We start from the raw sequence: 20952 nt of genomic DNA on the forward strand, positions 1-20952 counted from the left end.
GAGCGTACCCCCGCCCCCATAGGTACGGTGCGGACCCCCAGCGCTACGCTCTCTGTACCTACGGGGTGGGGTGGGGGTCCACACCGTACATACGGGGGTGGGGGTACGCTCCGTACCTACGGGGTGGGGTGGGGGTACGGTGCGTACATGGGGGGACTGGGGGTACGGCGCGTACTTGGGGGGGTGTACGGCGCGTATGCGGGCACATGTTTGGACGTCTCCATGGTTGCTATGGGAGTTCGCTCCGTACGGTGTTTTTCCCATACGGTTGTGCATTCGGACGGACGGGACGGATCGTACTTGCGCGCTCGGACTTCAGTTTACCGATTCGTACGTAAAACTGTCCGGGGACGTGTCGGACACTTTTTCCGACCCGAGGACGTGTCGGGGAATTTTCCCAATGCGATTCGTATGGATTTTTTACCACACGAATCGTACTTGCCAGTTTGTACGGGACTTGTACGATTCGTACGTACAAAAATCCAGATACGATTCGTACGGGGAATATTTTTAACGGATCGGAATCGGCACCTTACTGGCAAATATAGCCCAAAGGGTAATCTATTGAACTGGGATGTCTCTTCTGAAGCAATAAATGATGTGAATTGAGTTTCACCTAGTGATATGCGCTCTTTAAATGTAGTTTTAAGAAATATTTCCCCCTTGAGAGCATAAAAATAATCTCATTAATGTTGTGTAAAGGAAAATTGGACATGATTACACGCTCATTCAAGCTGCGCAAGTCAGCACAGAAGCAAAGAGAACAATCATTTTTTTTCGTAATCACCACCAGAGTCAGATATTCCGTAGCTTCTACAGGTTCTTTTAGCTCTTTATCTAGCAATTGATGTATTATATCTTTCACTTGAGTGTGTGCCACTATAGGAATTTTCCTTGTCACATGCTTAACTGGGACAGGAATTTTCTTAAGTTTGCTTTCATGCATATGCCCCTTAGCATCCCCAAACTTATTCCCAAAAACTCTTTTGGGTTGTTGTAGGATGGTAGTCAAATCACATTCATCCACTACCATGACCTGATTCTTCGCTCTAGGGTCAACTTTGATGTGTAACTCATATTGATTTGCCCTCTCTAAAATAGGTGGTCCATGAGGTGAAATGTACACCTTTCCTTTTGTGTGTGTCTTCCTTCAAACTTAATGGATGCCGTAAAAAAAAAAAAACAACACTCCAATATCAGCCCCTTGGTAACCTTTCAGGGCAGTTAACTAACAAAATATTGCCTCCTAAAATATTGTGCTACAAAAATATCAGGACATAAATATAGAAGTCAAAAATATCATCATCCTATACTTATAATGGTAAGTACAAAAATATAGAGAAAAAAAATCGTTTTCACTAATATTGATGTATAAAATACAGTTTTTAAATAAATATCAACTTAAATTGTTAATATTCAATATATTAAATATTAACATTAATAAAATAAAATACAAACATATTTAATGTTTATTTAAACAAATCTAACAATTATTCTTATTTTTAAAAACTTAGACACACATATATTTACATATATATAGTTGCATATATTTAGTTAAAAAAGTATTATTAAACTAATATTTTTGATTTATAATATAATGTGATAATTTTTCAAATTTATATATATATATATATATATATATATATACTCAATAACATAAAGATTTAAAAACATAAGCCATTTTAGTTACAAACAAAAAAGTAAACATAAAAATTACAATTTACTAAAAATATTTAACACATTAAAAACAATAATTATAAATAATATAATTTTAAATAAACAAAAACATAGCATAAATTATAACAATATAAAATAAACTATAACATTTTACATTTAATACATATACCATTCCCACTACAATTAATACAAAAGTTGGCAAAGTATTGGACTGAGGAGAGATAAAATGTACTACTCCTACTTCACACAATACAACTGTAGAAAAACGGTTACTTTACACTGGGCTACAGTCAGTTCAACAGTAGGGAAAGAGTTGCATTGCAGAGGGGTTAAATATACTATTCCCACTCCAGTCAATGCAACAGTAGGGAAAGTGTTGGATTGTGGGGAGTGTAAAATGTACTATTCCCACTCCAGTCAATGCAACCGTAGGGAAAGTGTTGGATTGCGGAAGGGTAACAGTTACGATTCCCTCTCCAGTCAATGCAATAATAGGGAAAGTTTTGGATTATGGAGGGGTAAAATTAGCGATTCCCATTCCAGTCAGTGCAACAGTAGGGAAAGTGTTGGATTGCAGAGGGGTAACATTTACTATTCCCACTCCAGGCAGTGCAACAGTAGGGAAAGTGTTGGATTGTGGAGGGGTAAAATGTACTAGTTTCACTCCAGTCAGTGCAACATTAGAAATAAACTAATTCACATCAACATAATACAATATTTCCAAAAACATAGTAAAAAATTAGAAAAAATGTGTTAAAAAAGAAATCTAAATATATATATTTATATTTTAAATTAAATATGTATTACATTATTAAATAAATATAATAAATTACTACAAATATTGTTAAAATTAAAATACAAAACTATATTCTCAAAATAATAGTAACTAATAAATACATGATTATTTACGTTTCAAAAGCACAAAACCATTAACAGATATAATAATGAATAGCATATTAAAAAAAGAATTACCTATTTTTAAATGTATTATTACTTAAGTAACTTTCTACCCTATACTTCACCAAAGTCCACAACATATATCTAAACGTCTTTATTAAAACAATATTATGTACACATGTTAAATTAATAAATATTAGTTAAAATGTTAATAATAATTATTTATTCCTAAAATAAGTGGAGTTGATTACCACCTCAGCCTTTATCCGTATAAATAAATCAACGCACACTAAATATATACATGTAAAAATTATTTAATCATTTTCATAATTAAATCTCAATTAAGGGCCTAATTGCAATGTTGGTCGGAAAGCCTCCGACAGCTATTACAATGACGGAGGTCGGAGTTTAAACTGTCTGGGGAATCTGACGCAGTTTAGACGGGCTCAAGAAGCCTGTCGGCCAGTCAAAAAGTCCTCATAATCCCTTAAGGACGCTGTTTCCGCCGTCGGGATTATGATGGCACTTCCTGGCAGCAGTTCCATGTCAGCCTTGCCGAGCAGGGCCCCCATCCCTACGCGGCCACCGCATACTACCCTGAGTGGCACCCTCATCATCCTTGCACCCTGGGGCAGGCACCGTGAGGTACCTGCCCCACGATGCAGGGATGTTTGAAAACATCCCTTTTTCTATGGGCGCTTCTGCTGCAGGCGTTTTGCGCCCGCCGCTAAGCTCCCATAGAAAAATGTATGTTTCCGACCGCACTGTGTGCAGTCTCATCCAAATAATGAGACTCAGGCTGTTCCCATTCCGAAGCAGTTCACACATCGTAATCAGGGCCTCGATATTTATTATTTTAACTAAGTAATAATAAATTATTATTTAATTACCTTCCCACCATTTACAACTACATATTCAAGAACTAACAACTAATATATAATTAAATAAAATAATGTATTTGCATGATTATCATTTTGATAAATGAACTTTATTATTTGGTATTTTGCATTTCCTACACACATACAAAAGCAACAACACACCCCCCAATTGTTTTTACTATATTACACAATTTACATAAATATTTTTCATTTTAACAATTAATATTATTTTAAACATTAACACAAAATTCATTATTAAAGCATTTTAATTTAGTTGCGTCCCACCCTATACCCCTGCAAAAAGAAATATTTAGACAATTAACATAATTAATTATCAATTAAATAATAGCAATTAAAAATTATTACTTAATCAGACTTCATTTACTTCCCACCCTACACTCCTACCAAACCCATAAATGTAAAGAAAATTAATTGCACAATTAACATAATTATCAATTAAATAATCAATATTAATTAAAAACTAGTTTTTAATTAATTATAATTAATATACTCTCCACCCTGCACCCCTATAAACTTCACAAACCACACCTAAAATGTAACTTTAAAAAATAATTGCACAATTGACATAATTATCAATTCAATAATTAAGATTAATTAAAACAAAATATTAATACATTATAATTTAATTGCTTCTCACCCTGTACCCTTATTAACTCACAACCCACACCTAAAATGTAACTTCAATTTTTTTTTTTTTACAAACTTAACATAATTAATTATCAATTAAATAATTGATATGAATTAAAAACAAATTATTAATTACAATTCAATTACTTCCCACCCTAGACCCCTATAAAACCACAACCTGCTATGGCACTAAGAATCACATACATTTATTAAATGAAATTGAAAAACTTCTAAAAATGTAACAACAATATTAAACAATCATTATAATTTTTTTACAGCATATCCATTTTATTTATATACTAAAATGCATAACATAATTAAAAGACGATATTATTAATACTTGAGGCCCTGAATACGGTTGCAAACTTCCAATTTTCCGTGGGAGCTTGTGCTCCGGGCCAAAACCTGCCGCAGCACAAGCTCTCATTTAAAAATGGAAATTTTTATACATCCCTGCACCATATCACAGGCATCCCACGGTGCCTGCTACACTGTGAAGGGGGGCACCATAGGTTCCCCCCCAGGGCCACATCCGGAGGACCAGGGTGGGAGGGAGACGCTTTCTGACAGCAGTTCCATGTTGGAAAGGCTGACAAGGAACTGCTGTCAGAAAGTGCCATCATAATTCCAACAGCGGAAATGCCGTCTTTTAGGGATTAGGAGGCCTTTCTGACTGGCCGACAGAACCGAGTCGGAGAGGTGGTCATAGTTTAAACCTACAATGTACAGCGGTCCGAGGCTTTCCCACCAACATTGTAATTAGGCCCTATATTTTTGTAAAGAATATTAGTGACTTATTTATCTCCAAAATGGATATTACTAACCTTGAATTGATATTTTTGACAACGATATTCTTGCAGATGATATTTCCATATCACAATATTTTGGACACAATATTTTGGTAGCACAACATTTTTGTTTTGATATTTTGTCTGAATACCTTCATGACAACATCCAACGCTACTAGCTCCTCCACTTGCCATGTTTGAACATAGAACCACATAGGGATTATGGTGTACAAGGAACCCATGTAAACTATCAAATAAACCACCTTCCCATTTTCTTCAAAGTCAGCCCTAGGAAAGTTCCTTTTCCTTTCCATTTGCTCCTCCACATCCTCCTCTTTGATGACCAATACTCTATGTTCCATTTCTTCCTCTTTCACAAAAGCTATTCTTTTAATTTGCTTTGCACATGCATGCATAATGTTCTTTTCTCCCACACTTAGGACACTCTTTACCTTGTGCAAAACAACGCCTGTGAAAAACTTGTGAAACACTTTTCCCCGGCGTATTATTTGCCATAGTACCTTTAGTACTTTTAAATTTGCCAAGGCTCCCTCCAACCATTTGGGTTTTACTTTTTACAATATTTATTGATTCAGAGACACTCTGCATAACCATCAATTAATTTCCTTTTTCTTGAGAAATAATATCTATCTCCTTCATACACCTTTCCTATTCCTCAACATCTTTTGAAATCTATATGGACTCTTTCAAAATTGGATTTTTTGCAGCCCACAACCGTTCTAGTGCCTTTTTGCTATTGCTCTGAACAATTCATTGGTCTCTCACCATATCGTCAGTCACATGACCAAACTGACATTTGGAGGAAAGTTCCCGTAACCTGGAAACAAATTAATCTACAGTTTCTGTGACCGTGTATGCAATTTGTGGCAGGGCTTTACTAAATTTACCTGCTTAGTAAACCTAGTACGTAAGCGCAAGATTGCATCTTTGTAGATATCATCAACTTCCTCTGCCAGCTGCAGAAGATATTTAAAAATATACTGCCCTTCCTTGCCTAAAACTCCCAACAACAATGCCTTTTTTCGGCTCGCTTGAAACCTGGTGCCATACAGAGCCACCAAATAGTATTCAAATTAATCTATCCAGTTCTCCCACTCAATAGGTGGATCCCCAGCAGACATTAGAAATGGTAGTTGGACAGTTATCGCATTTTCAAGATTTGTTTTTTGTAATTTAATTTAGTAAAGTTTCTTTTTTATTTCCCTGCACCTGGATATGGAGTCCTTGTTGGGACAATTGCTGAATAATGGGGTGTTAACAGGCACAATAGCACTTTTCCAACTTGTCAAAGCGTTCAAATCACCGAAGTACCAAACTTTGCACTAAACACTAGCATGCCAATCGCTGATGAAAATTACCCTCACATCTTTTATTGTGCATGTGAATTTCGCTGTTCCAAAAGGTGCAGCACTGTAAATAGGCACAGCGGGGAAAAATAATAGGGGCAATTCAATTCAGAACTGCATTCAGCAGCATTGTGGCAGCCATAAAAATTATTCATGAACAAAAAATTATAAAATGATAAAAACAGTATACATCAGAGCATTTTAAATTAAGATTTAACCAATATGTAAAATGCCCCGGCGAGGAGGATAGAATATCTCATACAGTACCAAATTGTAACAACATATCTCATCAGTGCATCAAAATTCGTGATCGCGTGGCAGCCTTAAACATTAAAAGACACTTCATCATTTTGTAAAAAGTGATAAGAATCTGAAAGCGGGTCTGCATTGACTTAGGCCGTCACAGTACATCTTTAAATTGGGAATTAAAAAGAACTTGGAATATAGTGAGTAAAATTTGCAGAAAAAGATAAAATGGAGCATAGTCTGTTTGGAAACATTATCACACAGTCAAGATGTAAAATCAAGATGCTGTGTGTGGACCAAGGGAAAGCATAACAGGTATGAACATGTGCAGGATCTAAAACAAATTAAAATTGTTACCATCTGCTGAGATCAGTCCATAAGTAATTTGTAATGTTATCTGTGTCATGTAAGTCCAAATATCTCATGATGGTTAGACATGTCTGGAAACTCCTAAACCACTGGCACTCCTCATGCAGGAAAAAAGCCTCTGTCGCACTCCTTTTGCTTAGTGAAACACAGGTTGCAGGAGTCTGGAAAAAGGTCTCATCCCTATGCAATTATAAAGGCTCCTGGTATAGCTAATCCAGGGGATTTGCAAACCTTTATCTAGAAAGAGACAGTCCAATATTATGTCTCTTTTTAGGGTATACTCAGGGTGTTTCCATATTGATTACCAGAGCAGGGCCTTCCGGACATGGATCAAGTCTTCCCGATATTGCAGCACCAGTGATTGATGTAATTAGAAGCAGGGATGGGAAGTGCCTGCAGGTTCCTTAGAAATCTGTTTTCTTCATGCAATTCACTGCAGAGCAATTAAAGGCTGCTTTGCACTAACTAAAAGTGTGCCAATCACTGAAGAAAATATTTTTCCTTTTTAAGACAGACTTTCACATTAAAATGTAATTTTTAGCATGCAATACACAATCCGACCATAAGGTGTCAGTAATCCTTTATTGATTAGCACAACACACTGCAAACCTTCCTTTTTATTATTGGGTGTTTGCTCTCGTATTACAGCCCAAAAACTCCCAAAATCCAAGTTCTTCATGGATGCAGCCAACCAAAAACACCCCTACGGTACAACTAGCACGCTGAAAGGAAAAAAAAACCTGTAGGGGAGTGAGTAGGATCTGCTTCTTATAGTTACCCTCACTTTTTGCTGATGTTTCACTGTTTTCGACTTAGTCTGGCTGGGATCCTGCTATCCAGGACCCCAGCCAAGCTGCTTTTTCTCTAAATTGATTTCATGTACTTTAGGTACCCCAAAGATTGGATTCTGGGGTACCCTTATAAGTCCCTAGTATATGGTATCCTATATACCAAGGGCATAGGCACCCCAAAGGCCTCTCAGGGGCTGCAGCATGTATTATGCCACCCCTGGGAGACCATTCAAAAAGACACAACAGGTCTGCTACAGCAGCCTGTGCAAGGTGGTGCATGCACCCCTTACTTAGATATAGGTTCACTATATCTATCCATATCACTGCACATATACCTATCAGTCACCCCTATGGCAGGCCTTATCGATCCTGAAGGCAGGGTGCTGGGATTTTTCTAAGAGGGTGCAACTGCATGAGCAGAGCCCCTCTGCAGCCTTCGGAACCTCTATTCCAGGGTAGTTTGTGATGCAGCCTACCATATACACTTAAGCGCATTATAACCTCGCGGTAAATGCTAACTTTAAAACGGCAGCAAGGAAACATGTCATGTTTGGTGTCAAACACCTGGGAATCAGATCTCCACACCAGTAACTGGTGTGGGAAGTATGATTCCACCCCACTAGAGGGAGAAATATGACCGCACCGGTAGGGGAGGCTGGACAATAGGTTTCCTGTCACAGGGAGGTGTGACCACCTCCCAGACAGGCTTTAGTGTATTGGGGCTGGGTGGGTACACTCTGAGAGTGCTTTGATGTGTCTGCACTGGGGGCACATTTGGTGTCCCTGTGCATAGTCCAGCTCAAACCGGTTGCAGGGGCTACCAGCCCCTGCTCTGGTGCGAAACTGGACAAGGAACATGGGTGTAGCCACCCCTCTGTCCTGACCCTCCCATAGGTTGGTCCCCAGAGTTTGTCCCACCCCTTCCTTGGCTATAAAGTAGGAACCCCTGGCTACAGGACTTTAGATATCACCTGGACTAAACTCTGCTACAGAAACCAAGTATCCTTCAATGATCTAAGCTTTGCTGGACAACAGAAGAATCTCCCTTGGAGTAAAGGAGTTACTCCCCTGCAAGGCAGGCACCTCAACGCATCTGACCGGTTTGCATTTACGCAGCTCCCGACGGACTCCGAAGAATTTGCAAAACAGGAGGTGGGTTCCCAAGCTTCTCCGAGGCCGATCAGTGCTCTCAGCAAACCTGAGACCCAAAGCCCTCGTGGGGACGGTGCAACCCGAACCCCGGGACCCCGTGCACATTTGCAGCAGCATGTGCTTGTTGGCGATCCCTGAGGCTATGCTTTGGACTACGTTTAGTCCCAACCCCAAGCAGTGATTCCACCGAAGATTACTGGCCTACACTTCACGAGTATTCCGTGGGCTGGTATTTTGTGTTTCCTATCGAGGTCCCTTCGCGATCCCTGGTCTGTCAACCTGTGGGTCCCTGAGAGGGGTACTTTAACTTTCAAAGGGCTTACCTGGTTGCTCCAGGCGTGCCATGACTCTCCATTGCTTGGGGAGTCCCCAGGACCTTGCTGGTCCACACCGAGGCATCTTTACTCTCACCGCGTGGGTTGCAGTGGCTAAGGCTTGTTGGTCTCCAATCCGGGCACGACCCCCTAGCACTCGACATCCTTCGTGGGACAGTTCGCCTGCAGACTTTGGTCATTGTCGACGTCTCCTGGTCCCCGTGGCAGCAGAGTCAAGCTTTACCTCTTCGCACCTGAGGCACCTGACATTGGTGGGCATTCGTCTACCGAGCCCCTGGTCACTAGCAAGTGACCCAGACTCTGTCCCCTCTGCTTTCAGGTTCTTCACATTTCCGATCCAGGCTTGGATCACACCGAACACTTTTCCTCTTCACAGCAGCAGCAATTTGCAGCATCTCGCCATAGAAAACGACGAAGATTCCCGACACCATTTGACATCTATTCACCCGGCTTCCCTGGGTTAGGTAACACGAGTACTCCAGTGCTCACATGGGTGCTGGCCTTTGAACCTTCTAAGTTTGAAAGGGTTTTCTCAAAGTCCTCTCCTAAGTGTCCTTAATCTTTAAAATTCCAACCGCGACTTTCCCACAGGATTCTACGGAGCTCGCGGCTGTGTTCTCACACTGCACACGTCCCCCATGGGTCCCCTGTGTCACTACCTTGGGTGGTTCCTTGGGGTCCCAGAGATTCTACGTGCTCTAGGCACTGTCTCCTCAAGTCGTGGTTCTTATACCACTTTCCTAATATATGGTTTGGTCTCCCCCTGGGGCCCACTGTGTATTGTGCTATTTACTGTCGTTCTAGTGTATTAATATTGTGTGCCTTGTTCTCTAATCTCATAAAGAGAATAGTAGAGAGTGTTTAGAAATAAATACATATATTTTATATATACCTTGTGTGGTTCTCCTTTCATTTGGTCATTCAAGAGGTTATAATCTGGTAAACCAAGCTGCTTTACGTTCCTTCAAGACTTAGCCTGAAGGCTGCTACCCGTAACTACCACTAGGATAGCTTTCAATAAAGGTTATCTTTAACCTAATCATCAATAAGAGTTGTTTGGACTGGTGCAAGGTGCCCACTCTAACTCCATGACTAAGCAGGTCAACGCCGTCTCTTCCTCATGCTTCAACACCCTCCGCATGCTTCGCAGGATCTACAAATGAGAAGAGCGGTCACCCAGGCCCTCGTCAGCAGCAGACTGGACTACGGAAATGCCCTCTACGCAGGAGCCTCGGCCAAACTCCTTAGGCGGCTGCAACGCATCCAGAACGCCTCTGCATGCCTGATCCTTGACATCCCTCGCCGCAGCCACATCACACCCCACCTGAGAGACCTGCACTGGCTCCCCGTCAACAAGAGGATAACCTTCAAGCTGCTCACCCACGCACACAAAGCACTCCACAACACCGGACCAGCTTACCTCAACAGATGACTCGGCTTCTTCATCCCCACCCACCAGCTACGCTCTGCCAACCTCGCACTCGCCACAGTCCCCCGCATCCGAAGAGCGACCTCCGGCGGCAGATCATTCTCCCACCTTGCCGCCAAGACCTGGAACACCCTCCCCACCCACCTACGGCAGACCCAAGACCTGCTGACCTTCAGAAGACTCCTCAAGACCTGGCTTTTCGAGCAGTAGCAGCATCCCCCAGCGTCTTGAGACCCTCACGGGTAAGTAGTGCTCTTTACAAATGGTATGATTGATTGATTGATAACTAGTGGACAGCATATACCAGGCCAACTTCTCACAAAAACCAAATGCACCGAGGTGCGAAACATGCTCTATCGAACGCGCTCAGCCAGGTGAGGCAGTTCACACACTCGACTCTGTGCTTGCGCATTCAGCAGGAGGCACTGGCTCCCACTAGGGCCCCACCACTCTCTAGTGTTGTCAAGCAAAGCCCATTTCACTCGGGTCAACTATGGCCTAATTCTTCTCACACTGCCTTCAAGGTATTTAAAAATGAAGCACACTGCCACCAGATACCTCGCGTTACCTTAAGTGCGCGTGTTGTACTCCTCACACCACCTGAAGGAAAACTCATGAATGCTTGCACAGCCATTTTTATCTGATTACCCACAGTCAGCATGGCCCAGTCCCTCAAATGCTGTCACTTCACGAATGTCATATGACACCTCACCTCACAGGCCTATGTTCTCTCAAAAGACGTGGGTTCTTCTTCAGGTTTCTTATCTCTGATGGCTCACCGCCTGGCTTGTTTCAATCATCGTCAAAATTGTAATAAAACAATGCCACCACTGGATCACTTGTGTTACATGAACAATATTTTTAGTCAGAGATGAGTATAAACCCAACTGATCCAGGTAGGCACAGACAACCTTCCAACTGTTGTTACACTTCTAACCCCTTTCGAAATCTTTGCATGCCATCAAATGAATGTACCTATTTCATAGTGGTCTCAGCCTGGCTGAAACCCAGCTAAGCACAGTATGACAGATGGTCACTCGAAGAAGACTGTCACTCAGTAGCATTGACTGTGAGCTCACAGGGGGCACTTCAAAGAATGAACATCTACAGCATGAGGGTACACTAGTGGGCAGGACCAGTGAAACGAAACTATAGAGATGGACTAAATGTATGCACTGAGGTTGTACAGATAGGGACTAGCAGGGCTGGAAGAACAGCTATTTGGTGGGACATCAGATTAGACTGACAGAAGCAACAGATGTAAACACATGGATGGACCTGGACACCAGCTGAATGGGGCCCTCTTGTGGTGGCAAGCTGAGCAGAGGAAGTAAATCCTAGGAGGGAAAGGGAATGATAGAGTGGGGGGAAGTACCATGAGTGACTCCTACGTATGTATGGTATGGGTCCAGATACCTACACTGTGAAGTGAAATCCGTGGCAGAACTAGAGAAAAGTCTCCACTGGAGGTCAGCCAAAATAAGTAGATGCTATGATGTGAGGCTGGAAGTGGGCCCAAACAGCAGCAGATTAAGGGCACATTGCTTAGGAACAGGCAGTGTCAAGGTGTATATGATAATTTAGGTAGGTCTGGTGTAATCATCAGGTTTTACTGCAATGAGTAAACCTCAATACTGCCAGACTGGAAGCATATGAGTGGACAGGACCCGAGGAAAGGCACCATTGGAGGGTGACCAGGACAAGGGGAGCACCGAATGCACAGACAGCTGCCCTGGTTCAGAAATTAAGGACCAGATTCATATGATGAGCAGCCATATAGCACAGATCAAGAGTGAGAGGAGGACATTTGTTTCTACAAAAACATCGGTGAAGTCCACTTTAGCCGTCCTCGTTGAGTGCCCTGTGCTGTGAATCCATGCCAGCTGAGGAATGAGCATTGGTAAATAACGCATGAGAGCAGTAATATACTCTAAATGACACACAAACAACCATAAGGGTTATGGCACTGCCATACCAACTGTAAGATGCATGTAAATATGTTATTCTAGTGCAGAGCACACATGATGAGAGAGACAGTGAGGAACACCTGTTCCTGATAAGCATCCTGGCATGTTCTCCAGTATATGTGAAGCAGCCCTAAGTGGCACTGGATTGTATTAATCGGCACTGGCTGTTGAACACGTGCAGGAGGGCGATGTAGAATCTTGTGGACTTTTAACCTTGCGGCGACTCATTTCACCTTGTGCAGTAACTGTTTTCAGGAAGTTGCTGTAACTGAGTAGAATATAGTAAATGAGTACTGACGATCATTCGTGCAGTACATCGTATGCCATCCCGGTGCTGATTTGCAAATAATGTTTTTAACAAACTTCATGTATTTATGAACATTGTACAAACTTGCAGCTAGCTCTAAGTGCACAAACTGACTCAATAGCTGAAGATGCGATTTATTTTTATATGACTTGCTACTGTAAGTGACCATGTTTACGTGTGTTAAAACTCCAAGAACTGCACCACATATAGAATTATATAAGGGATAAAGTATCCCATACTATACATTATAAGGATATTGCATGTCACCAAGGGTATCCATAACCATATAGAGGAACAAGGCCAAAGGCCGAGTTCCTTTATAAGGTTATGGAACATCAAGGTGATTTGCAATATCCTTAGCATGTACGACTGGGAGTACTTCATATAATGCATGGTCACAGAAGTCACCTTTCCCAAAAAGTACTTAAAACCTAGTGCGCAGCTGTTTCATGTGAAAGAGCAAGCATATTTGCAAACATTTAAGATCACTCCTTAGCACACGTTATTGATTATAAGCAAATATGTATAAACTATTGGCATAAATAAACAATATATAAATCAGGAATTGGTCGTTTCTTCTTGTCAGTTGTTCTTTAATAGTATATACTTCTCCTTAGTCTGTCTGTCACCAGCCAACACGTGTTTCGTTGCTTATGGGAATAGTCGACCCGCAACTTTGTCAAGGCTCTATTCAGACTGAGTAAAAAAGTTAGTCGGCGGTGATAATTCCAAACCGCAGCGCACTCGACTGGGGCGACCACCACGGACACTTGGTACACCGCTACACTACGTAATATAGCACTAACAGAAGACGAGGAATAAATCGCACAAGAAACGCTTAAGAGAATTGAAACCATCTGCGGTTTGGAATTATCACCGCCGACTAACTTTTTTACTCAGTCTGAATAGAGCCTTGACAAAGTTGCGGGTCGACTATTCCCATAAGCAACGAAACACGTGTTGGCTGGTGACAGACAGACTAAGGAGAAGTATATACTATTAAAGAACAACTGACAAGAAGAAACGACCAATTCCTGATTTATATATTGTTTATTTATGCCAATATACTGTTTATACATATTTGCTTATAATCAATAACGTGTGCTAAGGAGTGATCTTAATTGGTTAGAGTTTTACTCATAATTCTAGGAAGTCTAGGTGGTTCTTCCTACCTTATAGCACCGTTCAGATTTGATCAAACGATTTATAAATGTGACATCTCTCTTGGCGCCAGATACCTAAATCTAATCCACCAGATAAGCTTAGACATATTTGCAAACATAAAGAACAAAAATAAAACCTCTAGTGCAAAATTAAACACATTAAAACCTGTTGCAAACAGATGTTAGAACAAGGTCAATAAAAGCCAGTGAAGTTTGTCACAGAGGGTTTCTGAGTGACATCAAATAGAACATGAGAGCGTATCTTGAGCTGTCTGTGGTGTCAGTGAGAAACCCGAGCAGCCTGCTGGGGTTTGGAATTTCACTTGTGGTTGGTGGGGACGCAACACCAGTGAGAGAGGAGGAAGGTGAAGTTTCTTCACCATTAGCGGATTTAGTGTGAGGTGGGGGCTGTGAGGGGACGCATGTTTTGTAGAGAAGGATGAAAGAGGCCTTTTCATAAGAGGTGGGGTAGTGCTCACTGGCAGTGGTAGTAAGAAGGGCTTAATCACTACTTCTGGACATCAGCTGGGCTACGGCAAGCATCAGGAGCATTACAAAAAGCTGTGCGGGCCTAGGACCTGCACATAAAAGCCATAACTCCCTCTGTTGACGACGTGCAAACGTTTTTGTGTTTAAAAGCTGCAAAACAAAATAACTACTTTGTAAGATGTAGGGTCTACGGAACTTTTCCTCTCTCTCTCCCTACACTTTGGGTTATGATACAGCCATCTAAGCCTTCCGAAAGCTGGAGAAGATAATTCTAAATTATGAACTGAGAACTACAATAACATTTGAGAAGAGCGCAAGGAATGTGTATGGTACCAGTAAAGTCTAATTAAATTAAATAATTTTTCCTGGAACGAATCTACCTGGGGGGGTTGAATACTTGTGTATTAAATCCTTACAGTGACCATTTTAATATGCATTTCCTTGTAGTGTTCATTCTTGCCCGGGCTCACCTTCTATGTTCTCCCTCATTGCTTTCAAGTTTTAAGTTGTATATGCCATTCAGCTCAATGCGTCCTCAAACAATGTAAATGCATTTAGTCTTTGCTGTTTTGGAGCACATGTTTCATGAAAATACAAACCATTCTTCTGTTTACCTGTTTTATGCAGTTGCTGGTTCCTCATGTGCGGTTTACAATCGCAATCAACACCAAAGCTCGAGAGCAGCTCATCTGTGAATGTGGGCTCTTCGATAAGGTTTGTCACGTTAAATTCTTGCACACCATGAAGCTGTTCATGTCAACTAATGTGGTATTCCTCCTCCAGCTGGATTGCATATATTGTCCCAAGTCAGCATGAGCACTGTCACAAACCTCTGTTCTTATATTGGTCTCTACTACTGATTAGGGGGAAGAGCCCATAGTCTCGCACTGATAGCAAGACATTGGGCCCTATTCGCAAACTTCCACTACCGAAGTACTACTTAGTACAACATGCAGATGACCTTCCTACGTACCGCGACATCCATTTCACCATGATCTTTTCTATGCAGAGATCTCTGCCACAAGTGTGGAGGTCTCTGCACACCTAGGTCGATATTTTTGTAGTGAATGTAAAAGGGGCAGGGTGTAGTGGTCGGAAAATGGCGAATTCTTACACCAAATGGGAGAGGTTTATGGAGGGGTAAAAAGACGTTTAGGTAAAGAAATGGCAAAACAAATCATGCGCCTATACAATAGTAAGCCTATTATTGACAGCTGTGCTTCTAAAGCTATCCTAGCCAAAAAGGTCCCAAAAGAGTTGTAAATGTACTCCAGGCAAGACTTGAAAATCGTTTCACATCACGTATGACCACTCACAGAAACTGGAATGCACTCCCTTCGAAATAATGGAGGAAGGGACTTGAAGTAACACTTGCATAGGTATTAATATTAAAAGAAATTCCATTCGATAACTTTATTTCGGTCTCAAGGACCATAAAAGTACATTTCATAAAAACACACAAAAAAATATACAATTAAGTCATGAATAATACGCAGCCATACAATTACTTCATGTGCCGATATAAAGAGCTATACATTTAAAAGCCTATTAACCATAATAAAGTGCATTTTAGGTTCTTCGAGGACCTATTCCTGGTCCAGTATTAAAGTACAGTGCAGACATCTATTACAAAGGCAGGTTCAAAAGTCCATTACCAATAAAAACAGTTACAATTGAGACAATAAAACCAGAGTAAAATGAATGGTAATAAGTGTAAAATGGTAGAATCATGATTGTTAATTTAAAAAGGTCTGCCGTACGTGCCACATAGAGTTTAAAAAATGAGATACGGCAAAAACAGTGGGGGCGTGAGTGTCCTACTTTAGGACTCTATATGCCACAGTGCAATGTACAAAGCCCAAGTTCCTGCATAGTTGGATAAGCCAGCGCTGTCGAAGTAATGTATAAGCGGGGCAAATTAAAATAATTACATTATTTCGACTTTAAAATTATATAGAAATGTTGTTTCTTTTAAAAGAAATGTATGTAATGACTAAATAGTCATGATGTCATTTAAAGATGTAATACAGTTATTTTAATATGAAAAGTGTAATAAACTTTAAAACTTTTGTTACATAATTATTAGTATTTTTAATTCTACACAAAACCTTTAATACATATTAATAATTATTTTTTTTAAATGCACGTGGGTTATTATTTTCAAATTTTCGGGCCCATTGTTTTTATAAAGTTCATTATACCAGAGTTTTGCCATTCCTAAGTATAGTAAAAGTAGGTGTTACCAATTACGCAATTTAATGGTACTCAATTTACCGACAATGGAATGATAAAAGCCTAAGCTGGCCATGTCTGGTTGAAAGTCATGACCTGTAGGGTAGGTCACCACAAAAGACAACCGCAACTGAACTCAATGAGGCATCTTGCATAATGGCACTGTGAAACATCTGTTACTGCCCAACGCCTCATTCAATGTGTCCAACTTAACAGAATGTTCTGAACAGCACAAGCAACAGTTAGTCGTTGTGTTCTCTGCAGCCTATTTTTGTTGATATTTCGTTTTTACCATTTTTCTTTTTATTGACGGGCTTTTTTTTGCATCCGTACATCACACATTTAAGGCTGTTGGTCATTGAGACAGTTCTTTACATTTAGTTACAGGCAGCTTTGAAGCATTGTACATGGAGATGAATCCCTTCATAATTTTCAAAAAAAATTACTAGAAAGTTTACTATCACAGAGAGTCATACATAGCACATGCCCTGTCAACTTTCTTGAACACATGACTTCATAAGAGTTAGGTTTACAAACCCAATCCTCTGAAGTGAAACATTGTGGCTGCCTGAAAAGGCTGGAAGAACTAAAGGTGATCAGCTTTTCCCGCTTTCCTTCTGTGCTAGAAAAATAAAGCAGAAGCCCCCGACTTCACCCCCATCAATTTCCTAGCACTATTTTGTTTTGCAAGCCTAAATCAAATTATTTGAGCTCAGTGGCATAATCCATTATGGCAAATGCATTCAAATTGTGTCATTGGCCCATTCACAGAAACACAGTTTGTACAGGCGATGCAAAATGCAAAGCCTACGGAATTTCGTTTTAATTGTTACTGTAAGGGTTTAAGAAATCCAACTTATACATGGTATGCTCCTGAATTTTTGCTTTTCGACCCTATGTATTCATATTTATGCCCTCTGCTGGAAGATATTTTGCTGAACAGGTAACAGTTTACCACCTTCTTATTTCGAAATACCTCACCTTCCAGTACACTCCTGTTTACATAGCACTGGGCTGGTACTTGCAAAGTCTCTATATGTCACAGGGAGTGTGAATAACCATGACACTGTAAAGTGAACGTGCATGTGCAGGATTCTCGTGTGTGGGTTTATGTCGACACAGTTTGAGTCTTGGGGAGTGCTTATCATCGTCTCCATAGCTTAACATAACCTTCATATCCCTTTTACCATTCACAAATATGTGGGGCCTCTTGGTACACAGCAAAGCAAATCCTATATCAAGATTCTTGTTGCATTCTAACTTTTGAAAGATGGCAGTTATAGGTTTCCTTTTTAGACGCAATATGGATCTTGGATTAAACACACAAATGTATCAAAAATTGAAAATTTTAATTCTCAAGGGTGTGAGATGCACCCACTTACTGTTTCCCCTCAAAACTCTGGTTGTACTTTGGAGGAGACTGACAATTCTCCAATTATTATGCAGAGAGAATCTTGATTTCATTAAAGACATACGGAGGCTAACATCATTCATATACTTTTATTTGCTGCCCAAACATGCAACCCTCTTAAGAACATTAATACATCATAAACATATAGAATGTTTGTGAACAAGTATAACTATACAATGCACAGGGCTGCCTTCCTCTTTAAACTGCGAACAAACAAGGATGAAAGGAATCCATCTCTGGTGCCAAGGAAATGAAGAGGTTTTGAAAAACCATGTTGTTGCATATCCCAAACCTGGTTGGAATTATCAGAAATAAGAGAAAGATTATATAATAGGACGAAAAACAGTGCGTGATAAGCATGTTATAAACACATTTAGCAAGCTTAACAAACTCAAATAAACCGTTTTATCCCTTTTCTCCTCATATTTTGGGTGAGGAGGGTGGGATAATGTTAGCCTCTGTATGCATTTAATGAAATCAAGAGGCTCTCTGCATAATAATTAGAGAATCATCATTTCATTACAAGACCAGAGGCTACCATTATGCATGTTCTAAGCTGCTAAGAGCTACATTGCTAACATGCTCAATTGGTCGTAAGTAACATTTTGCAAAGGTGTTTGCGTTAGACCAATCAGTTGTTCTAAGGATCTCTGAAAGATATCCACTTTACCAGAAAAACTTACTAGACATCGCCCCTCTAGATGAGTGGGCCCCAAATCTAGATAGATCTATACCAGTTTCACTCATTATGGTACGTATCCATCTGGCTAAAGTTGTTGAAGAGACTGGTTTATGGGGTTTAACATAAGATAAAAGCAGTTGATCAACTCCATTATTCCTAAATTGTGCAATTTTGTCATTCTAAACTTTCATGCATCTTACCACACACAAGTTTTCACACTCGTTGAAAAGGAGATAGAAAACAGAGTCAGACATAGTCTTGGTTCTCTTCCAAATGTCGAAATGTACACCCTCATTAGAATAAAATCTGTTAGATAGCCCAGGAACCTCTATATCTGAAACTCGTTTATAAGAAACTAGGCAAAGTAAAGTTGCCAATTTAAACAAAATCTGTTTAAGAGATCAGAATGAGTTATCTTGCCAAGAAACAAAAAGTTTGAAAATTAGATTAACATCCCACAAGGAATCATAATGTGCTTTAGGGGGTCTTTTGAGTCTAACCCCTTTCATTACTCGTTTAATAAGATAATTACTTCCTATTGCTAAATTGTTCACTAAAGCATGCCCAGATGAATTAGCAGATCTGTAACAATTATTGGTCCTATAAGAGAGACCAGAGTTAAAAAGGGTTGCTAAATAGTTTTCTATCTGTTGAACAGGGACCTCCACGGGATCCAAACTCCTCTCCAAACACCAACTGCACCATTTCTTCCACACACCGCTATATCTTTTCCTGGAGACCAGGATTCCTCCAATAACTTCTTAGCTTCTGATGAAAATTCTGAATATCTATTAGGTCCCCTGAAATCCTCCAGCCAAGAAGGTTCATTTTCCCCTCTAAAACCAAAGGGTGTTCTTCTCCCTCTGGGTCTTGAAGCAGGCCCAGGGATGCTGGAACTAGACAAGGGATGTCTACAGCCAGTTTCATCACTCCGTAAAAACACACATGGGAATTCCAGAAAGGAGTCACTAGAATGATAGTGCTCAACACTACCAGCTTCCAGATAACTCTCTGGATTAAGGAGAAAGAGGGGAATGCACAGGCAGTGTTCTGACCCCACGGTTGAAGAAAAGCATCGATTGCTGTAGCCCGGGGGTCTGGCTTCCAGCTGAAATAGGTTGGAACCTGAAAGTTCAATCTGCTCACAAAGAGATCTATCTGAATTGGGCCCCTTAGGTCCTGAATCAGAGTGAAGACTTCTGGATGTAACTTCCAATCGCTGTAATCCTTCAGAAATCTCGATTTCCAGTCTGCTCTTAAATTTTGGGTCCCTGGAATAAACTCCAAATTTGTTGTGCTAAGTTTGAGAGGACCTTGGCTCTTGCACATCCTATTCTATTTATGTAGGATACTGCTGTGAAGTTGTCTAAGTGGATTAGAGTGTTTGAGTTCTTTAGAAGCTCCTTGAAGCTCAGAACGGAGTTCAGGGCCGCCATCATTTCTAAACAGTTGATATGAAGAGGCTGTTCCTCTAGTGACCATCTTACCCCTGTCTCTAATTCTCCTAGATGGGCTCCCCAGCCTGTGTTGCTTGCATCTGACTCTATTATAAAGTCTGGTACATTCCCGAAAATGGCCCTGCCGTTCCATGCTCCAAGGTTGTATAGCCACCATGATAGATCCTCTTGTGCATCTGGAGAAAGGGGAATCGAGTCTTCGTACCATATTCCTTTCCTTAGACCTAAGTTCTTCAGTCTCTGTAAACCTCTGTAGTGTAGGGGACCGGGAGATATGGCCTGGATAGAGGATGAAAGTGGTCCCAAAACCTTTGCAAGGTCTCTGATTAGTACCATGTCCTTGGATAATACTGACTTCACGTCTTTATTTTTACCATTTTCTTGTGGGGCCGAATCATGGTGGATAGGACAGAGTCTACCTGAAAAACTAGGAATTCTATCTTCTGAGTGGGAGTCAGAGCTGACTTCTCCATGTTTATAAGGAAACCCAGGCTTTCTAGGAGGCTTGTAGTCATGAGTAAATGATTCTGTACCTCAAGCTTGTCCTGTAACCTGATGAGTATGTCGCCTAGGTAAATAATCAACCTCACTCCCCTCTCTCTCAGATGAGTGACCACTGGATAAAGTACTTTTGTGAAACACCACATGGCCAAAGACAGCCTGAAAG

The 20952-nt window shown here is 40.7% G+C and overlaps 1 protein-coding gene across 5 annotated transcripts in view; it reads left to right on the forward strand.

Moving 5' to 3' along the window:
* Positions 1-20952, forward strand: part of LOC146867161 (polyunsaturated fatty acid 5-lipoxygenase-like) — a 1030548-nt gene that overhangs the window by 768103 nt on the left and 241493 nt on the right. For all 5 annotated transcript variants that reach the window (XM_085603716.1, XM_085603717.1, XM_085603714.1 and 2 more), the window contains one exon: positions 15131-15217. In XM_085603716.1, coding sequence (XP_085459842.1) covers positions 15131-15217 — 87 coding nt within the window. The remainder of the gene's footprint in view (positions 1-15130; positions 15218-20952) is intronic.

Source organism: Triturus cristatus, chromosome 1_2 (genome assembly GCF_964204655.1).
Source record: "Triturus cristatus chromosome 1_2, aTriCri1.1, whole genome shotgun sequence".
Classification (NCBI taxonomy): domain Eukaryota; kingdom Metazoa; phylum Chordata; class Amphibia; order Caudata; family Salamandridae; genus Triturus; species Triturus cristatus.